Source organism: Pseudophryne corroboree, chromosome 1, assembly GCF_028390025.1.
Source record: "Pseudophryne corroboree isolate aPseCor3 chromosome 1, aPseCor3.hap2, whole genome shotgun sequence".
In the NCBI taxonomy this organism is placed as follows: Eukaryota; Metazoa; Chordata; class Amphibia; order Anura; family Myobatrachidae; genus Pseudophryne; species Pseudophryne corroboree.
In genome coordinates, this window is record NC_086444.1 from 590,149,624 (window position 1) to 590,174,310 (window position 24,687).

Genomic DNA, 24,687 nt, shown 5'->3' on the forward strand with positions numbered 1-24,687 from the left:
GTCATACATCTCAGTGATATTATCTATCAAGTTCGCTAGCGCATGGATATACCTATAATTTATAATTCCTCTGGCAGTACGGGTGATGTCTAATGCGAGAAGGAATTGAATCCCGGTGGATTCGTGGATCAAATCAGAGGCTGCGTGCTCTGTCCTATCTATGAGGTGTCTCTTGACGATGTGTTCATAGTGAGTATGAATATAAGGAGCCTGAGCACTGCGGTGAACATCTCTCATCTTATCATGCGTTATGGTCATGACCTCTGGCAGTACTCTCCCAATATAACACAATCCCTCTGAGCTCAGGGCAAACCACTTGTACGCCTTCCTCCCACATATGAAATAGGCATCATCTGGGAAAACATAGGGGACAAAATATAACATCACCATATTACAAATTTTCCAAGTAAAGAAACCTATCCCTAGTTCTCCCATCTGCTCAGTACAAGTATCGGGCTGGATGATATGAGCACAATACCCTGGCGATACTTTTCCAACCCACATGGTCTTGCTTCCACGAGTATACCTATACCGAAAATACCTCCCACTGTTGGCTATTTGGCGTACAAGTTCAGAGTCTATGGGTATCCTATCAGCTCTGTGTGAAAAGGTCATTGTCTGGTTATTCCACGTCACTTCCCAATTTCCCGGTTTTCGGTAATTGGAAATATTAAAACACAATAAGGACCTGTCTACATGATACTGGTGGAGCTTCAAACTAGGGGGCCTAGAGATATTGAATTTCTTGTCCACCGGTCTCCCACCCCGCAATTCGAGTACCTCATCTATTGCTAAAGGGTACGGTACGAATCCTGACTTGCTCTGACCTTGAGGTACCTGTGAGCACACACAGTATTCTGTCTGGTTTAAGACCTTACCCACTAGTGAGTGATAATCACTCAACGGATGACGGTCCATGTCGATATTAAGGTTGGACTGACATCTCTGGATGCACCCATCCTCAACTATATTCTCATAATTCCTACAAATACAATATTCATCAGACAATAACCCCTCACAGTGCCTCCGAGCTCCCTGACTACCAGAGCGCTTACTGATGCCAGCCTTTACTAAAGTGATGTGCTGATCCTGAGATCCTACAAATTCATACTTGCCATCAGAACCCATTCCAGATCCCTGCTCGACCTCTCTGGACCCTCACAAAAACAAACTGTCCTTATCAAAACCAGAGTTACTAATAGAACCCGAAACGCAGTCTCTTGTGATCGATCCATTTCGTTTAGGGAAAGGAGGAAAATAAGAAGGGGAAAAGACAGGAAAATGCAGGGGGAGGTGAAAAAAAAAGAAAGAATGATACTACAACCGTTCTAGATCTGTGCTCGGATGCCCTTCAACAGTCCTGCCTCTCAACCTTCCCGGAACAGACACTCCAGTGATACGAGGTTCTCTACACTCTGCTCTTTGTCACGAGTTCTCTCCGGGTCAGCGGCCTTTCTGTAGGGAACATAAATCTTGCATTTCAATGTGTTTAACTGTTGTGTATTATCAGTTGTGTGAAGTAAACCATCTGTGGAAAGTGAAAAGAGAAAGGAAATAATAAAAAGAACATTTTTCAGATTTGCGTTCACCATCAGGCTGTCACGCCATCATGCATATCGGTGTCTATGCACAGTCTCCCTTCACCAGTATTCTCATTCTTCACCCTTTGTGCATGACCAGGCACACTGCGTTAATACTGGTGTCCCTATGCTGGTGAGATATACTGGATTTGGGCAGAACTCTGAAAGACCGAGTAGGCCTGTGGCGTCTGAACTGTAACCCCGTCGGTGGACGTAAGAGATGAAGAGGAAGCTTTGAAGACAAATCACATAGAGTTTAGTAACAGATAAGTTGGTAGAGGCAAAGAAGATTTTACAAAGTTTGACATCTGGATTGGGCACTAAGGGGAATGATTCTCTACTCGGTCTGCTCCCCCCCAAAAAAAATCTATGGGTGTTATATCTCTACTGGGACTATCCCAGCCATCAATCCTGTGTCCTGTCCATTCTAAATTCATTGGGAACCCGGTATCTTTGAGATAATTTCCTCTACCTGTGATGGACATGTATCTAGAACAGTGAAATGCAACCTTAGTCTTCGTGGGTATCCAACATAATTCGTACTTCCTGGGCGGGAGCACGCTATATGTATACCATCTCTAACAAAACTTCTGCTAAATTAATTAGAGGTCACTTCTGCTAGAGAAAGAAGCAGAAGTTTAGAGACCTCCTCCTAACCCCAGTAAGTTCTGTCAAAAGGGTAAAGTTGCATTTATTCCATTCTTCCCATTAACCGAATCTGTGTTTTCTATATGGCTCGTGACTCCTTACTATATGTCCCTTGATCCCGTCTATGTGTTTAATAACGTGGCTTGTTTTCTCTGTCTAGGGGTCTATATTGGCTATGTGCTCTACTACTCTTGCAATCTCTAGCAAAATGTCCTTTATTTTTTTACAAATGTAACAATTTCTCTGTCTTTTCTTACCACCAGGGTTTTTGGGGTTTAGGCTGATGAGACTCTGGTGTAAGAGCCTGTATACTTTCAATCCCCAGCCTCTCCTCCTGCAGTTCTCTACGCCTAGCAATATTCTTATGGTGTTCAATCGCGCACTCTCTACGACAAGCTATCCAATCAGGCAAAAAATGTTTGTACCCTGTCCCTTACTGTCTGATTGAGTCCGTCCATTAATACAAAAACAGCTACCTCCCTGTAATTCGCATCGTTCCCTGTATCTGATACCCCAATGTATCTATCTATTATTTGCAGGTCCTGATGGAAGTATTTAGATGTCATTTCATTTTCCCTCTGTTTTATGGAGAACATTTTTCTCCACTTAACAGTTGTGGGGAAATACAACTCTAGTTGCATGTTAATTTGCTCTAAGTTCTCCTGATTGTGTTTTGTCAGTCATAAGACTATCCGACTCTAATCTACAATCAGTGATACATTTTTGGGTGTCAATATTAGGAGGTAGGCACGCTTTCAAAAATATCCGCTAGTGTTTGTTTGTCGGTTCATACGCATTACCCAGATCTCTGAAAAATTTCTGACATCTGGCTAAATGCTTCCGAGGGTCGGGGAATTCTGAAATGATTGATCGCAGCTCATTTCTGGGCCACGGGCAATACATTGCATTATTCCTGGTGAGGATTATTCCCTGACTATCGGTTCCCCTATAGGGGGTTACTGTTATCAAGACAGGGTGTAATCCTACCATTCCGTTCCTAATCTGTTTACTGTGGGGTGTTGTTGTCTCTGTGCAATGAACTGTCTCACACTTACCGGTAGCTGTGACATCACCAGTTCTTTCATTGGGGAATATTGTTACTGCTCTACCTGGTTGGACAGGCCCCACCTGAGTTTCCTGCAGCGAGGTGACTGCTTGGAGGAGAGCTACTATTTGGCTGGATATATTTGTTATTAAAAAAAGATATAGATTCAATATATATATTACAAAGTACAGTATACCTATAGTTACAATTCATACAGTAAGCAGTTAAAACATACAGTTACATACAATTACAGGTACAGGCCAGTGATACAATTACCATTCCCTCCAATGCATCTTATGTCTCTCTATCTCTGTAAATAAATACAGGAACTGATCTGCCAGCAAGTCCATCATCCTCTTGTGACCTATAACCTTGAAAAGACTTCAAAAACAGGATACATCTTGCAAAAAATAATTAGGGTTAATACATTGTTTTTACATACTACTATATTTTACGGATATACCATTGACTGTAGCCATCTTCTCCCCCGCAATATACGGTAGTGGTGGTGCGGTCGCCATTGTTTTCCCGCTAGGTTTGGAACCTGCTGCACGATCTAATTCCCTTTGCATATCCCCCTATTGCTGCCATAATTTTAAACAATCATTAAGTCTAATCCTTTGTTTTCTGGATTTAATCAGACATATCTTTAACCTTAAGTTCAGTAATACCTCTGGTTCAAAGCTGCTCACCTTAGGGAATGGTTCCCTATCTTTGTCAGTCATACGTACCCATTCAGACAAAAAGTCTTCAGTGTGTGATCCATATTTACCACACATAACAAACCTCGCTGACCCCTTAGGCCACGGCACCTCAACCTGAACCCTGGTTAAACGTCCACCGCTTGTGCAATTGGATCCCATCGCGGACTTTTTCCTTATTACGCAATCCCCAATGCACAATACGAATAGACGGTGAAAGTTCTTAAAGCGCTTTCACCCACTCCTTCTCCGCCGGATACCACGACTCACTCCAATAATGACCACCGCGTACCCAGTGAGGTCCCTATCTGATTTCTATTCACTGGAAGTGTTTAGGAGTGACTTACCTATTCCAGTGAATATACACTGCTGGAGATTTTCCTGAGAGAGACCAGCGAAAACTCCCTATACTCTTATACACAAATCACACTTGCGTATGCTCTATACAGTGCTAATGGTACCGCGATTTTACGCAAAGCACGTAAAGGGGTATCCAGTTGCGCTATATATTTCGCATCCACAAATGCGCGGTCCAATCGCACAGCATATAGGTACTTGTTACTTATCTGCCATATGACCACGGGTCGTTATACAAACTGGGACCCTCAGTCTGGAGCGTAATACAAAAACCTTTTAACTTCAATACTTCGCAATAAGATGCACTATCACGCTCCTTTACAAATCACCTCACGATTTGCGTTTTAAACCTTATACTAACGTGAGTCAGCCGCCTCACGCCACCAAGTCTCCACTCACTTGATGTACCAAACGACGGGATCCCGGATTACGGGGTTCGAATTTCACTCACTCCTACGTTCGCTCACTCAGGTATACTTGGTTTTTCTGTACAGAAAATTATCATTCATTCAGATAAGCAGCCTTACTCCCAGAGGCAATACAGTAAATAAGAGTTTTATACAAAACTTTGGAAACTGGTCAATTTTGTGCTATTTTAGCGTAGCTACTGTCCCACCTTTAAACTAAACGAACTATCGTGTGGTTTTATTCTGCGCACACAACGCTACGCAAGCTTGCGTAATTACGCAACCGTGCGTACCTCTATGCCACGTGTGCGGCCTTGCGCCACGTGCACGTTTTTGTGTACGCTGTCCTCACGTTCTGTACCACGTGTATCAATGTGCGTACGCAATAAAACAACTCACACAATTTCTATAAATGTGAGCAATGGGGGTAATTCCAAGTTGATCGCAGCAGGATTTTTGATAGCAATTGGGCAAAACCATGTGCACTGCAGGGGAGGCAGATATAACATGTGCAGAAAGAGTTAGATTTGGGTGGGTTATTTTATTTCTGTGCAGGGTAAATACTGGCTGCTTTATTTTTACACTGCAAATTAGATTGCAGATTGAACACACCCCACCCAAATCTAACACTCTCTGCACATGTTATATCTGCCTCCCCTGCAGTGCACATGGTTTTGCCCAACTGCTAACAAAAATCCTGCTGCGATCAACTTGGAATTACCACCAATATTAACTATAATCGCTCACTTAACACGCCACACAGTTTCTTTCTGTATAAACCTTTATGCAGAACTGCGTTTGTGTCTTTACGCTTTCTTCCTTAAAATACTGTTATTTCAAATTTACCTATATATTTACCTATATAGCAACAAATGTATCCTATTTCACACAGATCTATAATGACTCTAGCAATAATCAATAATTTAAATGATATGATTCAGATTGGATAGCTATCTTGCAGAACATACACTGATATAAATATACACATAATTATAATAATTATATATATGTACCATTCACTGGTCTCCTGAGACTCCTTTACCCATTCAGTGCTTCTAATTTGCATATGAAAGCTATGTGCTTTTGCTTGCCTGTAAAAGTGGTTTTTCATTGCTAAGAAAAAGCAGTTACACAGGTTAATTTGCATTTCAATAGCTATCTTATAGCAAGCAGATTCTAACTAAATCCTAGAGGTAAAAGAAAAAAAAACTTTGTTTATATCTGTGTGTAATTCTTACATCAAGTGTTCATCTTACTATTAACTTTCACTAGGCCCAGCTGAAACTATTTGTAATTGACTATGGCATGGGTTAAATAAATGCATTGGTAACTCATAAATGGTGATTGATGTGACCAAGGAGAGCTGATTATTCTGGGCAGTCAAAAAATCAACCATTTAGAAAAATGACCTTCCTAAAACGTCCACTGCTCCTCCCCCTTCCACATCCATGAGGGTTACACAAAATGGTGGACAGGCCATGTGGTTAGTCCAAAATGGAGGACAGACCATGCGGCTTCCTTTGTCACAAAGAAATCACACATCATACAAGCCCCTGAAGTTATTTTAGGCCTGAGTTAAACATAAAAACTATATCAATGCTATGCAGCAACTTTTAAATGTACTTTTAACCCTACTTAACAGATAAGCAATCCAATCTGAATCAAACACAATATGACTTATTTGAACCTTGTTTTGCAACAATGTGAGAGAGTATGCAAAGTATGGGTGCCGTATACGCTCTTGGCGCCCAAAAAAATTCACAGATTTTAAATAGCTTTTTTTTTTGTTTACCTTACGAGTTCTACCAGCATCCCTACAAACCATACAGAGCAGACGTCATCTAATCAGCAAATAAGTAGGGTTTCTCAGTGCATCCACCGACCAAGAAAAGGTTACGTAGGATACCTGTCCCCCCTTTTGCTGATAGGTTACGTCTGCTGTGACCTGTTAGGCTGTGGATATGTGGAAAACTGGACGATGCCCCCAATTGACAATGCCGTTTTATATGCAGGAATGAAAAGCTATACCTCCAATACACTCTAAACACACTTTAAACCTTTAGCAGCTGCGGCCACTATACTTGGTACACACGCTACGTACTTTTTACGCTATTAGCGTACAGAGTCCCGTACGATGTACGGACTCTGTGTACAAATGCCGCGCTGATGGTACAATGCACCCGCAGCGCGTACACACCCAATGAATACGCTTTAAACCTTATACAGCAATGCAATGCGTTACTAATACACTTTTAAACCTTAGCTGGGAAAGGAAGACACAACACCGATTTGTAGTTAAATCACTGGGTTCCGACACCACAGCGTAATATTGCTGAAAGGGGGTTACAATATATACAATACTATATGACAATATAACAGAATAATGGCTACATTCAATGGTACATACGTGAGTGGACAAGCTTGCGCAACCCGGCCAGTCCCCGGTCATCTAATAGATAACTTTGTGAGTCTTGTGGCAGACCAGGCCTGCAGCAGCTCTTTATACAATTCTTCCAAAAAGCAATACAATAGATACTGTAATCTCTTTGTCCATTAGACACAGGAATGCACATTTACAGTACAGGAGAGGTCATAGGTTTGTTTGAATAGGTGGGCGATGTCTATTTTCACTGCTCTTGTGGGTGGTCTCCTCTGGATTCCCGCCGTATACATAATGTACAGTAAATACAGTTTATATCTATATTCTGCTCCTGCACATAACTATCCGCAGGAACATGCGATCTTCCTCAAACCAACACCGAAATGTTTCCCTTAAAATACCCTACAGCTGGATACCAAACACCACCTTGTAACCTTGTTCTGTCCCCTCCTATCCTGTAAAGGTGAATCCCTTTGTTCTGTTACCATTTAAACTGATGTTAATTTCTGATGTGGGGCAAGGAGACTATGTGTACATTGAGCACTATTTGGATTAAATATGTAATGTATTTTGATAGCCTTCCATGCGTTTAAAAACTCTACCGTAAATACTCATACCATCCCGCGGTCCTGCTAATGCGCAGGACCGCGGGAGCGACCATATGCAAATTGCGAATATGCGCACGCACAGCAGAGCAAGTACGCGCATGGAGGCCATCTGTGTGTAGTTTGTACATGATGTGTGTACTGCAATATTTTTTGACTTTGACAGTAGATACTTGGTTCAACCTGCGGAAGTTGTTGCAGAACCGCAGTGCTCCGGACGGCTTGGGAACCAGCACTATGGGGTTTTTCCACCTGCTGGTGGACTCTTTAATAACCCCCAGTCGTAACATGTCCTCCACTTCCTTGCGCACTGCGTCCCTCTTTGCTTCGGGTATCCGGTAAGGTCGCAGATTGACCACTACCCCCGGAGGAGTAACGATATTGTGCTCGATGATCTTTGTCCTCCCTGGGATCGACGAAAAGACATCTAAATTTCTCCTGACCATGTCTTGAGCCTGACGCATCTTGACCTCGTCGAGCGATCTGTCAGTTGGGACCGCGCATGCCGAGATCTTGGCCACTCTTGCAGTTGCTGGCTCTGAGCTTTCCTTCCAAGGCTTCAGCAGATTTATATGATAGATCTGTGTAAGCTTTCTCTTTCCCGGTTGGCTTACACGATAAGTCACTGGTCCCACAGCCTCGAGCACTGTATATGGCCCTTGCCAATGGGCATAACGATTGCCCTCCACTGTTGGTACCAGGACCAAGACCTTGTCTCCAGGGTTAAAACTCAGTTTCTCAGCTGGGACATCATAATGACTTTTCTGCCTAGACTGGGCCTGAGTTATATGGTCCCTGACCAACGGATCTATCTGCTGGAACCGCCCGTAGAGCTGGTGAACAAACTGTACCACATTTGGTTCTGGAGATGTCTGTTGTTCCCATCCCTCCTTTAGGAGGTCCAGGATTCCTAGGGGCTGTCTGCCGTACAACAGCTCAAAGGGGCTGAAGCCCGTAGAGGACTGGGGAATCTCTTGGATGGCAAACATCAGAAAAGGTAGGAGCTGGTCCCAGTCCCTTTTGTCCTGGGCGACTGCCCTCCTGAGCATCTGCTTGAGTGTGCAGTTAAAACGCTCCACCAAGCCATCAGTCTGGGGATGATACACTGAGGTGCGAATCTTCTTAACCCCCAGCAGCCGATATAAGTCGCTCATTAGCCGGGACATGAAGGGGGTCCCCTGGTCAGTGAGGACCTCCTTGGGTATGCCCAGGTGGGAGAAGATCAGCAATAGTTCTTTGGCAATGGTTGCGGTCTTCATATTTCTTAGAGGGATGGCTTCAGGGTATCGTATGGCATAATCAAGGAGGTTTAAGGTATACTGATGTCCACTTGCTGATTTTTCTACTGGCCCCACAATATTCATCCCAATCCTTTCAAAGGGAACGGAAATTACTGGAAGAGGTATGAGGGGAGCTCTGTATTGGGGCTTTGGTGCGGTACGCTGGCAGATGGGACACTCCTGACAGTACTTTGCTACTGACGCTCGGATTCTCGGCCAGAAAAACTACTGCTGTATCCTCTACAGAGTTTTCTTCTCCACCAAATGTCCTTCCCACAACTGTGAATGGGCAGCTTCTAGGACCAGAGGCTGATGGACCCGTGGTCTTATAAGCTGCTCAACTTTCTTGCCCCGTTCCTCGACAACCTGATATAGTAAATCCTTCTCTACTATGAAATAAGTGCTGCCCCCCCTGGGTAAGGGCAAATACATTTTCCCATTATAAGTACAAATGTTCTGGAAAGCATTTACGAGGTTCTTTCTGCTGGTCTCGTCCGAAATCCTGAAGTGACATGACAGTTCTTAATGTCCTTTCCGTCACTCGCCTCCTCCAGAGTGGTTGGCTCTTCTGGCATAGACGTACCGATTCCACACACACACTCGGTTCCCGAGGACTTACTCGACCTTCGAGCCATGAAGCTGGGAGAGGAAGGCAGCTCCTCGAGTTGAAACGCCAACAGTTCCAACAGGCCAGGGAAATCTGACTCCAGGATCAAAGGATAGGGCGAGCACGGGGCGACGGATGCCACCAGCTGGATTGTCCACCCCCAATGTTGTACTGGAAACCACACTCTGGGGAACTTGCGAGTGGCACTATGGATGCAGAGCACCTCAACCGCAGGTAAGACCTGGTCAGCGCCTTCAGGGACCGACCCCGTGAAGATAATTGACAATTCACTCACGGTATCGACAAATGCCTGGATTGGCCGTGCTGCGATCTGGAGGGTCACCTGGAATCGGGAGGGCACAGATGAACCCTTGCTTCCGACACAGCTGTAGGCTGGTTGCCCTGATTTCCCTGCTCCATATGCTCCAGTTGTTTGGTACAGTCGTTACGGATGTGGCCCTGTTCCCTGCACTCATAGCAGATGACCGGATTGGTCCAGGTCCCAGCTTCCGGAGTTTGACGGGTGCAGGGTCTTGGCACTGGTCGAGTTTCTCGGTCTAAGGGCTTAGCCATTTTCCCCAGCGCAGCATATCTGTCCATTGCGGCAGCTAGGTCCTCCATATTTTGAGGGTCTGCCTGGAAAACCCACCTCTGCATGCCTCTGTCTAAGACCTGGACACAGTGGTCTATGGCTATGGTCTCCACCACTTGGGCAGTCATATTCTTTTCCAGCTGAAGCCAAGACCTCGCCATTTTTAGCAGTTCAGCCAGCTGGATTCGAGAATTCTCTGTCACTGTCCAACACCAGTCCTGGAACCAAGGCTTTGCAGGCCTTGGTTATGCCGATGCGACCCAGTATGGCACATTTAAGCTGCGAATAGGTGGATGCCTCGTCCGCCGGGAGGTCATGGTACGTTTTCTGGGGATCCCCCATCAAATATGGGGCCAGCATATTCGCCCAGCTATCCTCTGGCTATCCCAGGCGTACGGCCGCGCGTTCAAAGGTCACCAGGTAGACTTCCACATCGTCTGAGGGACACATCTTTTGCAACGGCCTAGGCTCCTGGTGATGCTGTCGCAGGAGACCCACTTCATCAAAAATCAGGTGCAGGGTTTCCTGCTGAGCCTGTACTTGTGTTTGGAGAAGCTGCATCCGGGATTGTTGCCCCGCAGCCACATTAGTTAGGGCCCTTAATAACACCTCCATGGTGGACGGGACGGATGCACGATACATGAATCTTGTGTCCCTTAACATACACCACCAAACCACAATTCAACAACAACAACAAAAACACACAAAGGGAAACCCCCCCCCCCCTCGATTTTTTTTTTAAACTAATTAACACACACACCCTGGCTGGTTACTAACCTGACCAGAGGAAGTTTGCAGAGTCTGTGGAGACTGTCGCAGCTCAGGCGGCTCCTGCAGCCGCTGGGTTCCCGCTGCGCTTGGTGCATCCAGTAGAGGGTCCCTGTTCGGACGCCAATTTGTAACAAGTGACTTTCCACCAGACAAGACGCTGACACAGTTGTATTAAAGAAATGCAGTCCGTTTACTTCCACAGCATAGTAACATACCTCCCAACATGACCCGCTCCAGGAGGGACACAACACTCTGCTCCTGGACATTAACCTGTTCAAAACAGATGCCGGCAATCATACATTAATAGAAAAGTCCAGAAGCAGAGCACTGTGTCCCTCCTGGAGAGGGTTATGTTGGGAGGTATGTAGTAAGCAGACTTTTCACAGCAAGTTCTCAAACAGCTTGAGTGTGTGTGTGTGTGTGTGTGTGTGTGTGTGTGTGTGTGTGTGTGTGTGTGTGTATATACTGTATATATACACACTATATATACACACTATATATATATATATATATAAATATATATATATTGTAACAAGTGACCTTCCACCAGACAAGACGCTGACACAGTTGTATGAAAGAAATACAGTCCGTTTACTTCCACAGCATAGTAAGCGGACTTTTCACAGCAAGTTCACAAACAGCATGTACACAGTCTCAGGCTGCCTGTCTCTAACCCACTGGCCCGACCTCTATCACCTGGCCACTTGTTGGCATCAGGAGCCCTAAGCCTTTGCCCTAACGAGGTTTATAAAAGTGTGGCACAAGTGTGCCTGATTACTGGGAGCGCTTGCTCCAATACCTGGACTGGACCTGCATGGATGGGATCTCATGTATGAAATTGCCATGTATTTCTGTGTATCAACAGCAATACAATAACATCATTTCCAACTGCCAGATAATCTTTGACACAACATTAAAGAGACAACCTGCTGTATCCCAACACCTCCATGGGCTTCTTCTCGGTCCAGCCCTAAACCCAGGTCGCCTTAGCTCGGGGCACCCGAACTGTTGTGCCCTGTCCTGCAAACACCCGGGGTGGCATCCGTACTGGACTGCCACAATATATATATTATTCAAGCGAGAGTGCACCCTCCACATCGTGGAAACACTGTTGTTCGAGTAGACCGACTGGGTCTATTGGGAGCACCCGCAACGTTGGATGTTATGAGATGAGAGTGCAGGATCTTCGTGGATATATATACATATATATATATATATATATACAAACAGAGAACCCAGCACTCACCAAAGTAAACTCACTTATCCTCAACAATTCAATAAATAAATGATGGGGGTTTAGTTGGTGGATTGGCCAATGCACGGAAGCCTGTATACCGATTCAAGGTACCCCACCTTCATACAGGTCCTACACTATCACAGAGTCTTAAAACCTGACTACCACACTGCTGCATCATCTGCCTGCTAGATGTAATGTGTACCTGCCACAGACTTTATGGCTTTACAGGCTTCCGTGCATTGGCCAATCCACCAACTAAACCCCCATCATTTATTTATTGAATTGTTGAGGATAAGTGAGTTTACTTTGGTGAGTGCTGGGTTCTCTGTTTGTATTTATTAGAGCGATGTGGTCATGGGCTACATGCACCCCGCCCTGTGAGTGGTAAGTACAGCTGTGTACCCCGCTTCTGTGGTGGAGAGTGCAGTGTTACATGCACCCCACCCTGTGAGTGGTAAGTGCATAGCTGTGCCCCGCTTCTGGTGCGGTGAGTGCTGTGGTTTTTACTCTGTGTGTATATGAAGGGGTTAATCTATGGTTGGCTCTTATTAACCGTGGCCACTAGCTTTCTCATGCACCCCTGTGTGGACTTTATTATCCTGAACCTGTCTCAGCTGTTTTTTAGCAATCATCTTTGAGCCAGTGCAATAGGTGACTAGTGTGCCTTTAAAAGCCATAAAGTCTGTGGCAGGTACACATTACATCTAGCAGGCAGATGATGCAGCAGTGTGGTAGTCAGGTTTTAAGACTCTGTGATAGTGTAGGACCTGTATGAAGGTGGGGTACCTTGAATCTGTATACAGGCTTCCGTGCATTGGCCAATCCACCAACTAAACCCCCATCATTTATTTATTGAATTGTTGAGGATAAGTGAGTTTACTTTGGTGAGTGCTGGGTTCTCTGTTTGTATTTATTAGAGCGATGTGGTCATGGGCTACATGCACCCCGCCCTGTGAGTGGTAAGTACAGCTGTGTACCCCGCTTCTGTGGTGGAGAGTGCAGTGTTACATGCACCCCACCCTGTGAGTGGTAAGTGCATAGCTGTGCCCCGCTTCTGGTGCGGTGAGTGCTGTGGTTTTTACTCTGTGTGTATATGAAGGGGTTAATCTATGGTTAGCTCTTATTAACCGTGGCCACTAGCTTTCTCATGCACCCCTGTGTGGACTTTATTATCCTGAACCTGTCTCAGCTGTTTTTTAGCAATCATCTTTGAGCCAGTGCAATAGGTGACTAGTGTGCCTTTAAAAGCCATAAAGTCTGTGGCAGGTACACATTACATCTAGCAGGCAGATGATGCAGCAGTGTGGTAGTCAGGTTTTAAGACTCTGTGATAGTGTAGGACCTGTATGAAGGTGGGGTACCTTGAATCGGTATACAGGCTTCCGTGCATTGGCCAATCCACCAACTAAACCCCCATCATTTATTTATTGAATTGTTGAGGATAAGTGAGTTTACTTTGGTGAGTGCTGGGTTCTCTGTTTGTATTTATTAGAGCGATGTGGTCATGGGCTACATGCACCCCGCCCTGTGAGTGGTAAGTACAGCTGTGTACCCCGCTTCTGTGGTGGAGAGTGCAGTGTTACATGCACCCCACCCTGTGAGTGGTAAGTGCATAGCTGTGCCCCGCTTCTGGTGCGGTGAGTGCTGTGGTTTTTACTCTGTGTGTATATGAAGGGGTTAATCTATGGTTAGCTCTTATTAACCGTGGCCACTAGCTTTCTCATGCACCCCTGTGTGGACTTTATTATCCTGAACCTGTCTCAGCTGTTTTTTAGCAATCATCTTTGAGCCAGTGCAATAGGTGACTAGTGTGCCTTTAAAAGCCATAAAGTCTGTGGCAGGTACACATTACATCTAGCAGGCAGATGATGCAGCAGTGTGGTAGTCAGGTTTTAAGACTCTGTGATAGTGTAGGACCTGTATGAAGGTGGGGTACCTTGAATCGGTATACAGGCTTCCGTGCATTGGCCAATCCACCAACTAAACCCCCATCATTTATTTATTGAATTGTTGAGGATAAGTGAGTTTACTTTGGTGAGTGCTGGGTTCTCTGTTTGTATTTATTAGAGCGATGTGGCCATAGGCTACATGCACCCCGCCCTGTGAGTGGTAAGTACAGCTGTGTACCCCGCTTCTGTGGTGGAGAGTGCAGTGTTACATGCACCCCACCCTGTGAGTGGTAAGTGCATAGCTGTGCCCCGCTTCTGGTGCGGTGAGTGCTGTGGTTTTTACTCTGTGTGTATATGAAGGGGTTAATCTATGGTTAGCTCTTATTAACCGTGGCCACTAGCTTTCTCATGCACCCCTGTGTGGACTTTATTATCCTGAACCTGTCTCAGCTGTTTTTTAGCAATCATCTTTGAGCCAGTGCAATAGGTGACTAGTGTGCCTTTAAAAGCCATAAAGTCTGTGGCAGGTACACATTACATCTAGCAGGCAGATGATGCAGCAGTGTGGTAGTCAGGTTTTAAGACTCTGTGATAGTGTAGGACCTGTATGAAGGTGGAGTACCTTGAATCGGTATACAGGCTTCCGTGCATTGGCCAATCCACCAACTAAACCCCCATCATTTATTTATTGAATTGTTGAGGATAAGTGAGTTTACTTTGGTGAGTGCTGGGTTCTCTGTTTGTATTTATTAGAGCGATGTGGTCATGGGCTACATGCACCCCACCCTGTGAGTGGTAAGTACAGCTGTGTACCCCGCTTCTGTGGTGGAGAGTGCAGTGTTACATGCACCCCACCCTGTGAGTGGTAAGTGCATAGCTGTGCCCCGCTTCTGGTGCGGTGAGTGCTGTGGTTTTTACTGTGTGTGTGTGTGTGTGTGTGTGTGTGTGTGTGTGTGTGTGTGTGTATATATATATATATATATATATATATATATTACTCATGGCTCTGTGGAGGATTGTCACACCCCTAAATATGGGCCCCTATCACTGCATTTCCTGGTGGCTCTCCATGCCCCAGTCCGACACTGCAAATAGTCAATTGATAACAACCGCTAATGAGTCACAATATTTGAAGATATTTTTTTGAAGGTATAGTGCTTGCAAATGAGCGTGTCTTGGAGTCTTTAGATGGCTGGGAGTGGTCGGGACTTAATGACATCAGTGTGTCCCCAGCATGATGTGTCAACAATCAGCACTTTATACTCCTGCAGAGTTAAGAACTTGTCTACAGCACTTTAGGTGTATATGCTGAGGCTGACTCCCACCCATCCTTAGCACTGAAGGGGTTAAAGGACATTTGTTGTGAACAGAAGAATATGGAACAAATGTATTAAATGTCCCTTTACTCAGCACTTGAGACATATAACATACCATTTATCACAGCAATACAGGCTGTCTTAACACTGAAATATATGAAAAATAATCCATTATAACTCATCTGAAAATGTGAAAAATAGATTTCATTTTGATCATACTGTGTAGGCACAAACATGCCAAAAAGAGCATCCTGAGATGACATTTGGATTGTAAATACTCATAATGCCATCCGCAGATGGCATTATGTGTTACTTGAAAAGCTCCTCTTGTCACGGGTTCGGTATGTGTGACCAGCGGGCGGGATGCCGGCAGCCACAATTCAGACGCCGTCATCCCGATCTATAAAATCCCGACAGGGAAGAGGTAAGTATGCTATCCCCTCTCCCCTACCCACTATCCCTCCCTTCCCACAGCCTAACCCTAACCTCCCCACTTAGTGACTAACCCCAACCTCCCCTCCGGTGGTGCCTAAACCTAACCACCCTCCCCGCAGCCTAACCCTAACCCTCCCACTTAGTGCCTAGACCTAACCCTTCTCTGGTGGTGTCTAACCCTAACCCTCCTCCCTGCAACCTAACCCTAACCCCCCCCCCTTCTGCCCCCCCCCAACCACCGGATGGTTCCTATACCTAACCTCCCCACCCCTGGCCCTAACCAGCCCGCTATACGTATTGTCGGGATTCTGATGGTTGTCAGGATCCTGACAGCCGGTATCTTAACTGCATTCCCTTGTCTCTTGGTAATTTACCAGTTTGCTTTGCTTCCATACGTAGCTTGGCGTTACTGAACAATCAGATGGGTGCTGCTTTAAAAGCTCTGATTTCTCCATGGAATGCCTTTTCTTACATATTGAGTAACGGGAATAACCATTTTTTATGGTAGAGACGCCATAAGGGGTTATTACTGCTTGATATATTTGCCCAAAAAAGATGTATATAAGACTAAATAAATATAACGACAAACATTAACATACACAAGACATACATTTGATCAACTAATTAAGAAAAGCACACAATTTAGAAACTGAGGGGCAGATGTATTAAGCCTGGAGAAGTGATAAAGCAGTGATAAGTGCAAGGTGATAACGCACCAGCCAATCAGCTCCAATATGTAAATTTAAAGGTAAGAGCTGATTGGCTGGTGCGTTATCAACTTGCACTTATCACTGCTTTATCACTTCTCAAGGCTTAATACATCTGCCCCTGAGTTCCATCATGGGGCTAATTGCCCCTACATTTTTGGCTGCTGGATTTAAAGTACAGTAAAATAATATTAGATACAAAATTAGCTGTCCATTATATTTAACATTATTGCTCTTTAAATCCAGAAACTGCAGACTGCTGAAGACGTGGCGGCTTTGAATAAGAATAAGAATACTTTTTTTGTCATTAACAAATTAAATTAGTACATTAAAGTACTGCTTAGGAAATTTAGACGTGTGGAAACATTTACATAAGAATTTGTGAGTGCTAAAGGTGTCTTTCATTTTGGATCTACATGTTCTTTAGGTTTAGATGCCCAGGAAACAATATGTGTTATTTTTTTTTTTATTTTTTTGCAGGACCTCCTACATCAGTAAAAGCCAGAACAAGATGGCTCTTGTATTACACTCTTTTGAAAAACCCAAGACTCATAATACAAAGGAAACTAAAAGAAATGGATGATGTAGATTTAAGAAACACAGCGACACAGAGTAGACTCGTTCAAGCTTCTGTTATGGAGGCTGAAATAAGAAATAACCAGGAAAGGCCAATTGATGTAAATTGTGTGGAAATAAGGGAAAGGCGTTCAATATTTATTTAACAAAGTAACATAGTATCTAAGGTTGAAAAAAGACAATTGTCCATCGAATTCAACCTATTTGTGGTCTCCTATGCACGATTATTTTGTATAAAATTTTGACTGAAGTTGATGACTGCCGTTATGTTTTACCCCTCTTTTTTATAATAACCATAGTGCGTGACTATGCCCCGTAACTCTGGATATCCTTATCCATTAGGAATTTATCTAACCCATTCTTAAAGGTGTTGACTGAGTCGGCCATTACAACTACCTCAGGCAGGGAATTCCAAACATGTATCATCCTTACCGTAAAAAGCCTTTACGCTGTATTGTGCGGAATCTCCTCTCCTCTAACCTGAGCGTGTGTCCACGAGTTCTCTGTGTTGATCTAACCAAAAACAGGTCCTGCGCAAGAGCTGTATATTGTCCCCTTATATATTTGTAAATGTTGATCATGTCCCCTCTTAATCTCCTCTTTTCCAGTGTAAACATGCCTAGTCTTGCAAGCCTTTCCTCGTATTCCAGCGTCTCCATACCCTTAATTAGTTTGGTCGTCCGCCTCTGAACCTTTTCTAGCTCCAGGATATCCTTTTTGTAGTAAGGTGCCCAGAATTGTACACAGTATTCAAGGTGTGGCCTCACAAGTGATTTATATAACGGGAGTATAATACTCTCGTCCCTTGCTTCAATTCCCCGTTTTATACATGCTAATATCTTATTAGCCTTCTTTGCTGCAGTCCTACTTTGGGCACTACTGCTCAGTTTGCTATCTATGAGGACACCTATTCCTTTTCCAGTACAGAATCCCGTAATTTTACCCCATTTAGTAGGTAGGTGTTATTTTTGTTCTTGTTACCACAGTGCATTACCTTACACTTGTCTGTATTGAAGCGCATTCTCCATTTTGCTGCCAAAGCTTCTAATTTAACTAAGTCGTTCTGAAGCAAATCAGCATCCCCCTCCTGCATATTGTGCTTCCTAGCCCTGTTTCTTGTGGCTTGTAGATAAGTCTCATGTGTGGTACAATGTCAAATGCTTTGGCAAAATCTAAAAAGATTACATCCACCTCTTTACCCTTATCTAGGTTTGCGCTTACTGTTTCATAAAAGCCAAGTAAGTTGGCTTGACAGGATCTGTCCTTCATAAACCCATGTTGATTCCTTTTAATGACATTATTGACTTCAAGGAACTTCTGAATACTATCTCTTAGAATACCTTCCAATACATTCCCCACTATAGATGTAAGACTAACTGGTCTATAATTATCTGGTTCAGCTTTACGTCCCTTTTTGAATATAGGCACTACTTCCGCTATACGCCAGTCATTGGGAACCATACCTGATATTACTGAATCCTTAAAGATCAAAAAAATCTTTAAAGATCAAAAAGACTTGGAGAGAATGTGTGTGTGTTTATATGAGACCTAAATCAAGTCTCTTACACTAGGATTGAAGAATATTGCTGCACTTTTGTATCAGAACCCTATCAATCACGATGTTTAACTGATATCAATGGATGTGGATGCAGATGGTGTTTTCTTGCAGCTTTTCACTTAATAGCTTCTATAACAAATTTTTTTATAAGGTAAACTTAATGTAAAACAAAAGAAACAGCAGTAGTGCAACATTAACACTGTTATCAAACTAAGAAACTTGGACGGTGTGGTCTGCGTGGTTGTATAAGCATCGAAGCGATAATGGGGGTCATTCTGAGTTGATCGCTCGCTAGCTGTTTTTAGCAGCCATGTGAACGCATAGTCGCCGCCCACAGGGGAGTGTATTTTAGCCTTGCAAGTGTGCGAACGCCTGTGCAGCCGAGCTGTGCAAAAACAGTTTGTGCAGTTTCTGAGTAGCTCTGAACTTACTCAGCCCTTGCGTTCACTTCAGCCTGTCCGGGACCGAAACTGACGTCAGACACCCGCCCTGCAAACACTTGGACACGCCTGCGTTTTTCCAAACACTCCCAGAAAACGGTCAGTTGACACCCATAAACGCCTTCTTCCTGTCAATCTCTTTGCGATTGTCCATGCGAATGGATTTTTCGTAAAACCCATCGCACAACAACTATCCGCTTTGTGCCCGTGCGACGCACCTGCGCATTGCAGTGCATACGCAGTTCTGACCTGATCGCAGCGCAGCGAAAAAACATAGCATGCGATCCGGCCAGAATGACCCCCATTATCCATTGCAGCAGTCACATCCACATTATAGTAATGAACTAGGGAACAGGGATCTTCACAGGCACCCCATATCACAGACAATCCAGATCATTCCCCTCCTTGAACGATACCTGGTCAACTCCATTGGCAAAGATCTAATTTGAGGGTCTGCCACTGAGAACATGTTTATAACAAGATTTATAACATGTTTATAATCTTATAAACATGATTGTTTCTTTTTACTCTGTCAAGACCGATTGTTACTGATAAATGTGTAATAACTCAGTGTTGAAAGTTCCAACCAGGAACAACAGGGCACACTGAGGCTGGCTTTGACTTATTAGCTGACACAGACAGTTATGCTTTCTTGTGGCTGGCCACATCCCCTCCCATGGATTTGTGACCATACTACAAAGGCAGCCTAGGCATGTCCATCTTTACCCCCTTCCTCCTCCTCTTCAGCACCCCCTCTGTCAATTGCATGACATACTGTATAGTAGTCAATAGTAAGGTAATTGTACTGTATGGTGATCACATGGATGCTCTCTAGATGGTGGTCATATGGATGCTTTCATTATTATATTGTGGCTATGGCTATTGGTTTGCTAACCCCCATCTATGTTTGTTATGGTCCCTACCGAATGTTTTTGTGGTCCTGTCTATATGAGGCCACATTCAGATTTTCTCCAGGGCCACTTTAAATTCCCAATCTGCCCCTCAATGTAGTATATTTTAAGGATGTGCGTACCACATTAGGGTGTAATACCACATTTATTAGTTAAAGAAAATAGGAACGTGATATTGTTTGACGTACTGAAGTGATACCCCTTCTTCCATGATGCAATTTTTTGATAGGCTTACATGTCTAAGGAAGGGAAGATAAGGTAATTTGTATTTTAACTTGTCTCTTGCACAGAAGCATAGGTAAACTGTACTATGACGCGTTCCTAACAGCAAGTGATGGTGAGACACATCACCTGCTCAGTAATCCTAAGTGCAGGAAGGGAGCCACTTCAACAATAAGGAGTTTAGTGGATTATGGGACTGATTGGGAGTCAGATGTAGCGATGGCAATGTCTCTATCTGTTGGAGGTCATCCGTCTGTGACTTTATGTAAAAGCAATACAAAGCCCTTCCCTGGTGTACCTCCATGCCTTGGCATGTGCAAGACTAAGATGCTCACTGTTACTGTGCACAGACACTGCAATACCAATTGGTGTGTTTTTAGATGTGTATCGAACATTGAAATTTGCACCAGCTCTTTACCCATCTGGAAACGGCCTCATTTGTGAGCAGTTAATTATCTCTGTATAGAGAAGGTTTATGTGACATACCCACGGCACTCCCATAACACACACCATCTCATGTACAGATGATACTGAAATCCAAAACAGCTAAGTTTGCCAAGGGATGTGGTATAGATTGAGAAAAGCACATGGCCTAAGACTGAGCCTTGCGGTACTCCAACTGATAGAAGTAGCAAAGAGGAGGTGGATTCAGAGAAGCAGACAATTTGTCACAGCACCTCACCCCAGCCTGCGCTCATATAACCTGACGCCGGTGGACGGTCGTGATGTGGGTGTTACTCAAGCATCCACCATGAAGAGTATTAGAATGGCGCTCTTGTGTTTGCCACACATTTAAATCACACTTACAAGATCCACAGTTATTGCACATATGTAGGCGCAATAATAGAGCACAGAGATACCCATACTTACCTACTCCCCCGTAATGGCCGGGAGGCTCCCGAAAATCGGGTGGCTCTCCCAGCCCCCCTGAAGAGAGGGCAAGTCTCCCGGCCAGCCGCCACCTGCCCACAACTCCCCCGCAGCTGCGCACAAGGTCCCGCAGATGGGGCACAGATGACCTGATTCGTGGTGAATCGCATTGTCGTAGCCTGCCCCCTGCCTCACAATGCCTGTAATAGCGGCATTGTGTAGCCAGGGGTGAGTCTGCGATGACGCAATTTTATGGACACGTCCCGATCCTCCCCTACCTTGCATCACCCCCCCCCCCCTCCATCATGCCCTCAGTTTGCTGAGCCGCGCCCCCCACCATGGCGAGCTGGATGCCTCCTCCTGGAGGAGGCAGCCAGAATATCGTCAAGTATAGAGATACCGCTGATAAATTCAGTCCTTGTGGAAAGCTAATCCATTCCTTCTTCATCTGTATAGATTTGCATCCGAAAAAACCTGCAGCTTGTAATTAGCAGCAGAACCCAACCCAAGACTTCCTTTAGGCACTTACTGTATAAGCAGCCTCACGAAAACCTGATTCCCACTTTATTCAGTTTCTCTCTGAACCTGTGCTCGACTGTACTGATTTTTTGTGTTTTTGCCTTTGTATAATTATCTTTCTGGCTCCTAACCCTATTGGCTGTGGACCACTAGCCTTCTAGCTCTTTATCATTACCCTTGTTAATCCTCTCGATTCTTCTATAAATTGTGTGGGATCTGTTTATAAAATAATGCAATTTTGCAGTGGAATCTCAAATGTATTACTGTTTCTTTATTCAGCAATATATGTACATCCACAAATACTTGCCTTGACCATTTCCAACCTGCCCTTGGTTTGCTGTATGGACTTCCTCAGCAAATAGGCATAAGTACAGTTAGTTATAAGTCTGTTAACCTCTTCAGTGGTATGCCCGAAATCTACCAGGGTGGCCAGTGCTGTCAACACTGGCAAGCCTTGAAGATTTCCGTGCATAATACTGGCTGATTACTCGGGGACAGCTGTACAGTGTGCACGGCGCCCGAGAATCAGCATAAGCTATTATGGAGATAAGCTCGCCCACCCACCGGACTCCTGAAGTGGTACTACTGTGTGAGGTTAAGTTAATAAGAGACACTATCGCATGATAAAATGTGAATAAAGTTGTAGTACTGTGTGGCGTAATTTTAATTGGGGGTGCTATTGTGTGGCCATGCCCCTTCCCAGCAAGAACATGTCCCATTTTGGGCTGTGCGCTGAATATGCGCACTGTTCCTATTTAAAATATTGGTTGGTAGGAGCACCAAAATGAGGACTGCTAAGGGTGAGGGGTAATGGTGTTGGGAAAGGGGTGCAGGGTCAGAGGCGGAACTAGCGGTAATGTTAGGGGGCACCAGCCAAAATCTTGCCTAGGGCATCATATTGGTTAGGGACGGCTCTGGCCCACCCCTTCCTCTAGGAATCAAGGTCCAGACTCTGCACTTAATTTATACAGTATACATACTGTATGTTACATTATACTGCACAGGACTATGGTGTATTTTCTACAGTGCATTGCTGTTCTTAATCTTATACATTACTATGCACTAGCAGTATTTTTTATATATATATATATATATATATATATATATATATATACACAGGGTGATTCAAAAGTCGCAGTACACCCTTTTGTTTCAAAAACTGTGCAGGAAATGGGAAAACTGAATACTCCAGTAAGGTATGGATAAGGTGGGCTTTTAGGGTATGGACCGAACATGGGCGCCATCTTGAATTGGCTATCTTGAATCCAAGTCAGTTTTTTCAAATGGAAAGGGGGTCGTTTAACATGTTAAACAACATCAGAAGTTGCTGAAAATGTTATTGCTGCCTTTGACAAAAGAGGAGACAATTGAGGTAATTTTGATGTCTGAAGAACGAAGTTTCCATATCCTAGCTGCAGATTTTAACAGCCGGCACCCAGAAAGTCCTCCAATTTCACATAACACTGTCAGGTGCCTACTTTCCAAATTCAGAGAAACTGGGACTGTGGCTGACAAGTCACGGAGTGGTTGTCCAAAAAGTGCTACTGACAAGACAATCTAAACAATGGTTTTGACATCCTTCATGAAGAGCCCAGAATGCAGCACACTACATTTGTCAGCAGAATGTAGAACCAGCCAGTCATCGATCGTACGAATCCTTCATGCCCATCGATGGCATCCATTCAAGATCCAGCTATGTGAAATTGGAGGTCTTTTTGGGTGCTGGTTATTAAAATCTGCAGCTATGACACGGAAACGTCGTTTTCCAGACATCAAAATGGCCTAAATTATCTCCTCTTTTGTCGAAGGAATCTTCAGTTACCTGCACCAAAAAATGTGTTGTAACTTTTGAACCATAACTGCTGTTTCAAATTTGTTTGCATCAATACACTTTTCAGCAAATTCTGATGTTGTTTGACATGTTACACAACCTTTCCATTTGAAAAATGTGACTTAGTTTCAAGATGGCCGATTTCAAGATGGCACCCATGTTCGGTACATACCGTAAAAGATAGCTCACCTTGCCCATACATAACTGCAGTATTCAGTTTTCCCATGTCCTGCACAGTTTTTGAAACAAAAGGGTGTACTGTGACTTTTGAATCAGTGTGACACAGTTGTATGAAAGAAATGCAGTCCGTTTACTTCCACAGCATAGTAAGCAGACTTTTCACAGCAAGTTCACAAACAGCATGTACACAGTCTCAGGCTCCCTTTCTCTAACCCACTGGCCCGCTCTCTATCGCCTGGCCACTTGTTGGCATCAGGAGCCCTAAGCCCTTGCCCTAACGAGGTTTATAAAAGTGTGGCACAAGTGTGCCTGATTACTGGGAGCGCTTGCCCCAATACCTGGACTGGACCTGCATGGATGGGATCTCATGTATGAAATTGCCATGTATTTCTGTGTATCAACAGCAATACAATAACATCATTTCCAACTGCCAGATAATCTTTGACACAACATTAAAGAGACAACCTGCTGTATCCCAACAAATCCCTGGGCTTCTTCTTGGTACAGCCCTAAACCGAGGTCGCCTTAGCTTGGGGCACCCGAACTGTTGTGCCCTGTCCTGCAAATACCCGGGGTGGCATCCGTACTGGACTGCCACAATATATATATTATTCAAGCGAGAGTGCACCCTCCACTTCATGGAAACACTGTTCGAGTAGACCGACTGGGTCTATTGGGAGCACCCGCAACGTTGGATGTTATGAGATGAGAGTGCAGGATCTTCGTGGATATATATATATATATATATATAATGGTTACTCATGGCTCTGTGGAGGATTGTCACACCCCTAAATATGGGCCCCTATCACTGCATTTCCTGGTGGCTCTCCATGCCCCAGTCCGATACTGCAGATAGTCAATTGATAACAACCGCTAATGGGTCACAATATTTGAAGATATTTTTTTGAAGGTATAGTGCTTGCAAATGAGCGTGTCTTGGAGTCTTTAGATGGCTGGGAGTGGTCGGGACTTAATGACATCAGAGTGTCCCCAGCATGATGTGTCAACAATCAGCACTTTATA

The 24,687-nt window shown here is 44.3% G+C and overlaps 1 protein-coding gene across 5 annotated transcripts in view; it reads left to right on the forward strand.

The window, feature by feature from the left end:
- Window positions 1-24,687, forward strand: part of LOC134900336 (stimulated by retinoic acid gene 6 protein-like) — a 200,353-nt gene that overhangs the window by 169,632 nt on the left and 6,034 nt on the right. For 2 of the 5 annotated variants that reach the window (XM_063914232.1, XM_063914231.1), the window contains one exon: window positions 17,038-18,230. In XM_063914232.1, the coding sequence (XP_063770302.1) occupies window positions 17,038-17,279 (242 nt within the window). In that variant the 3' untranslated portion in view covers window positions 17,280-18,230. Of the gene's footprint in view, window positions 1-17,037; window positions 18,233-24,687 lie in introns of those variants that run through there. The other 3 variants (XM_063914234.1, XM_063914236.1, XM_063914235.1) reach the window with 3 other exon arrangements.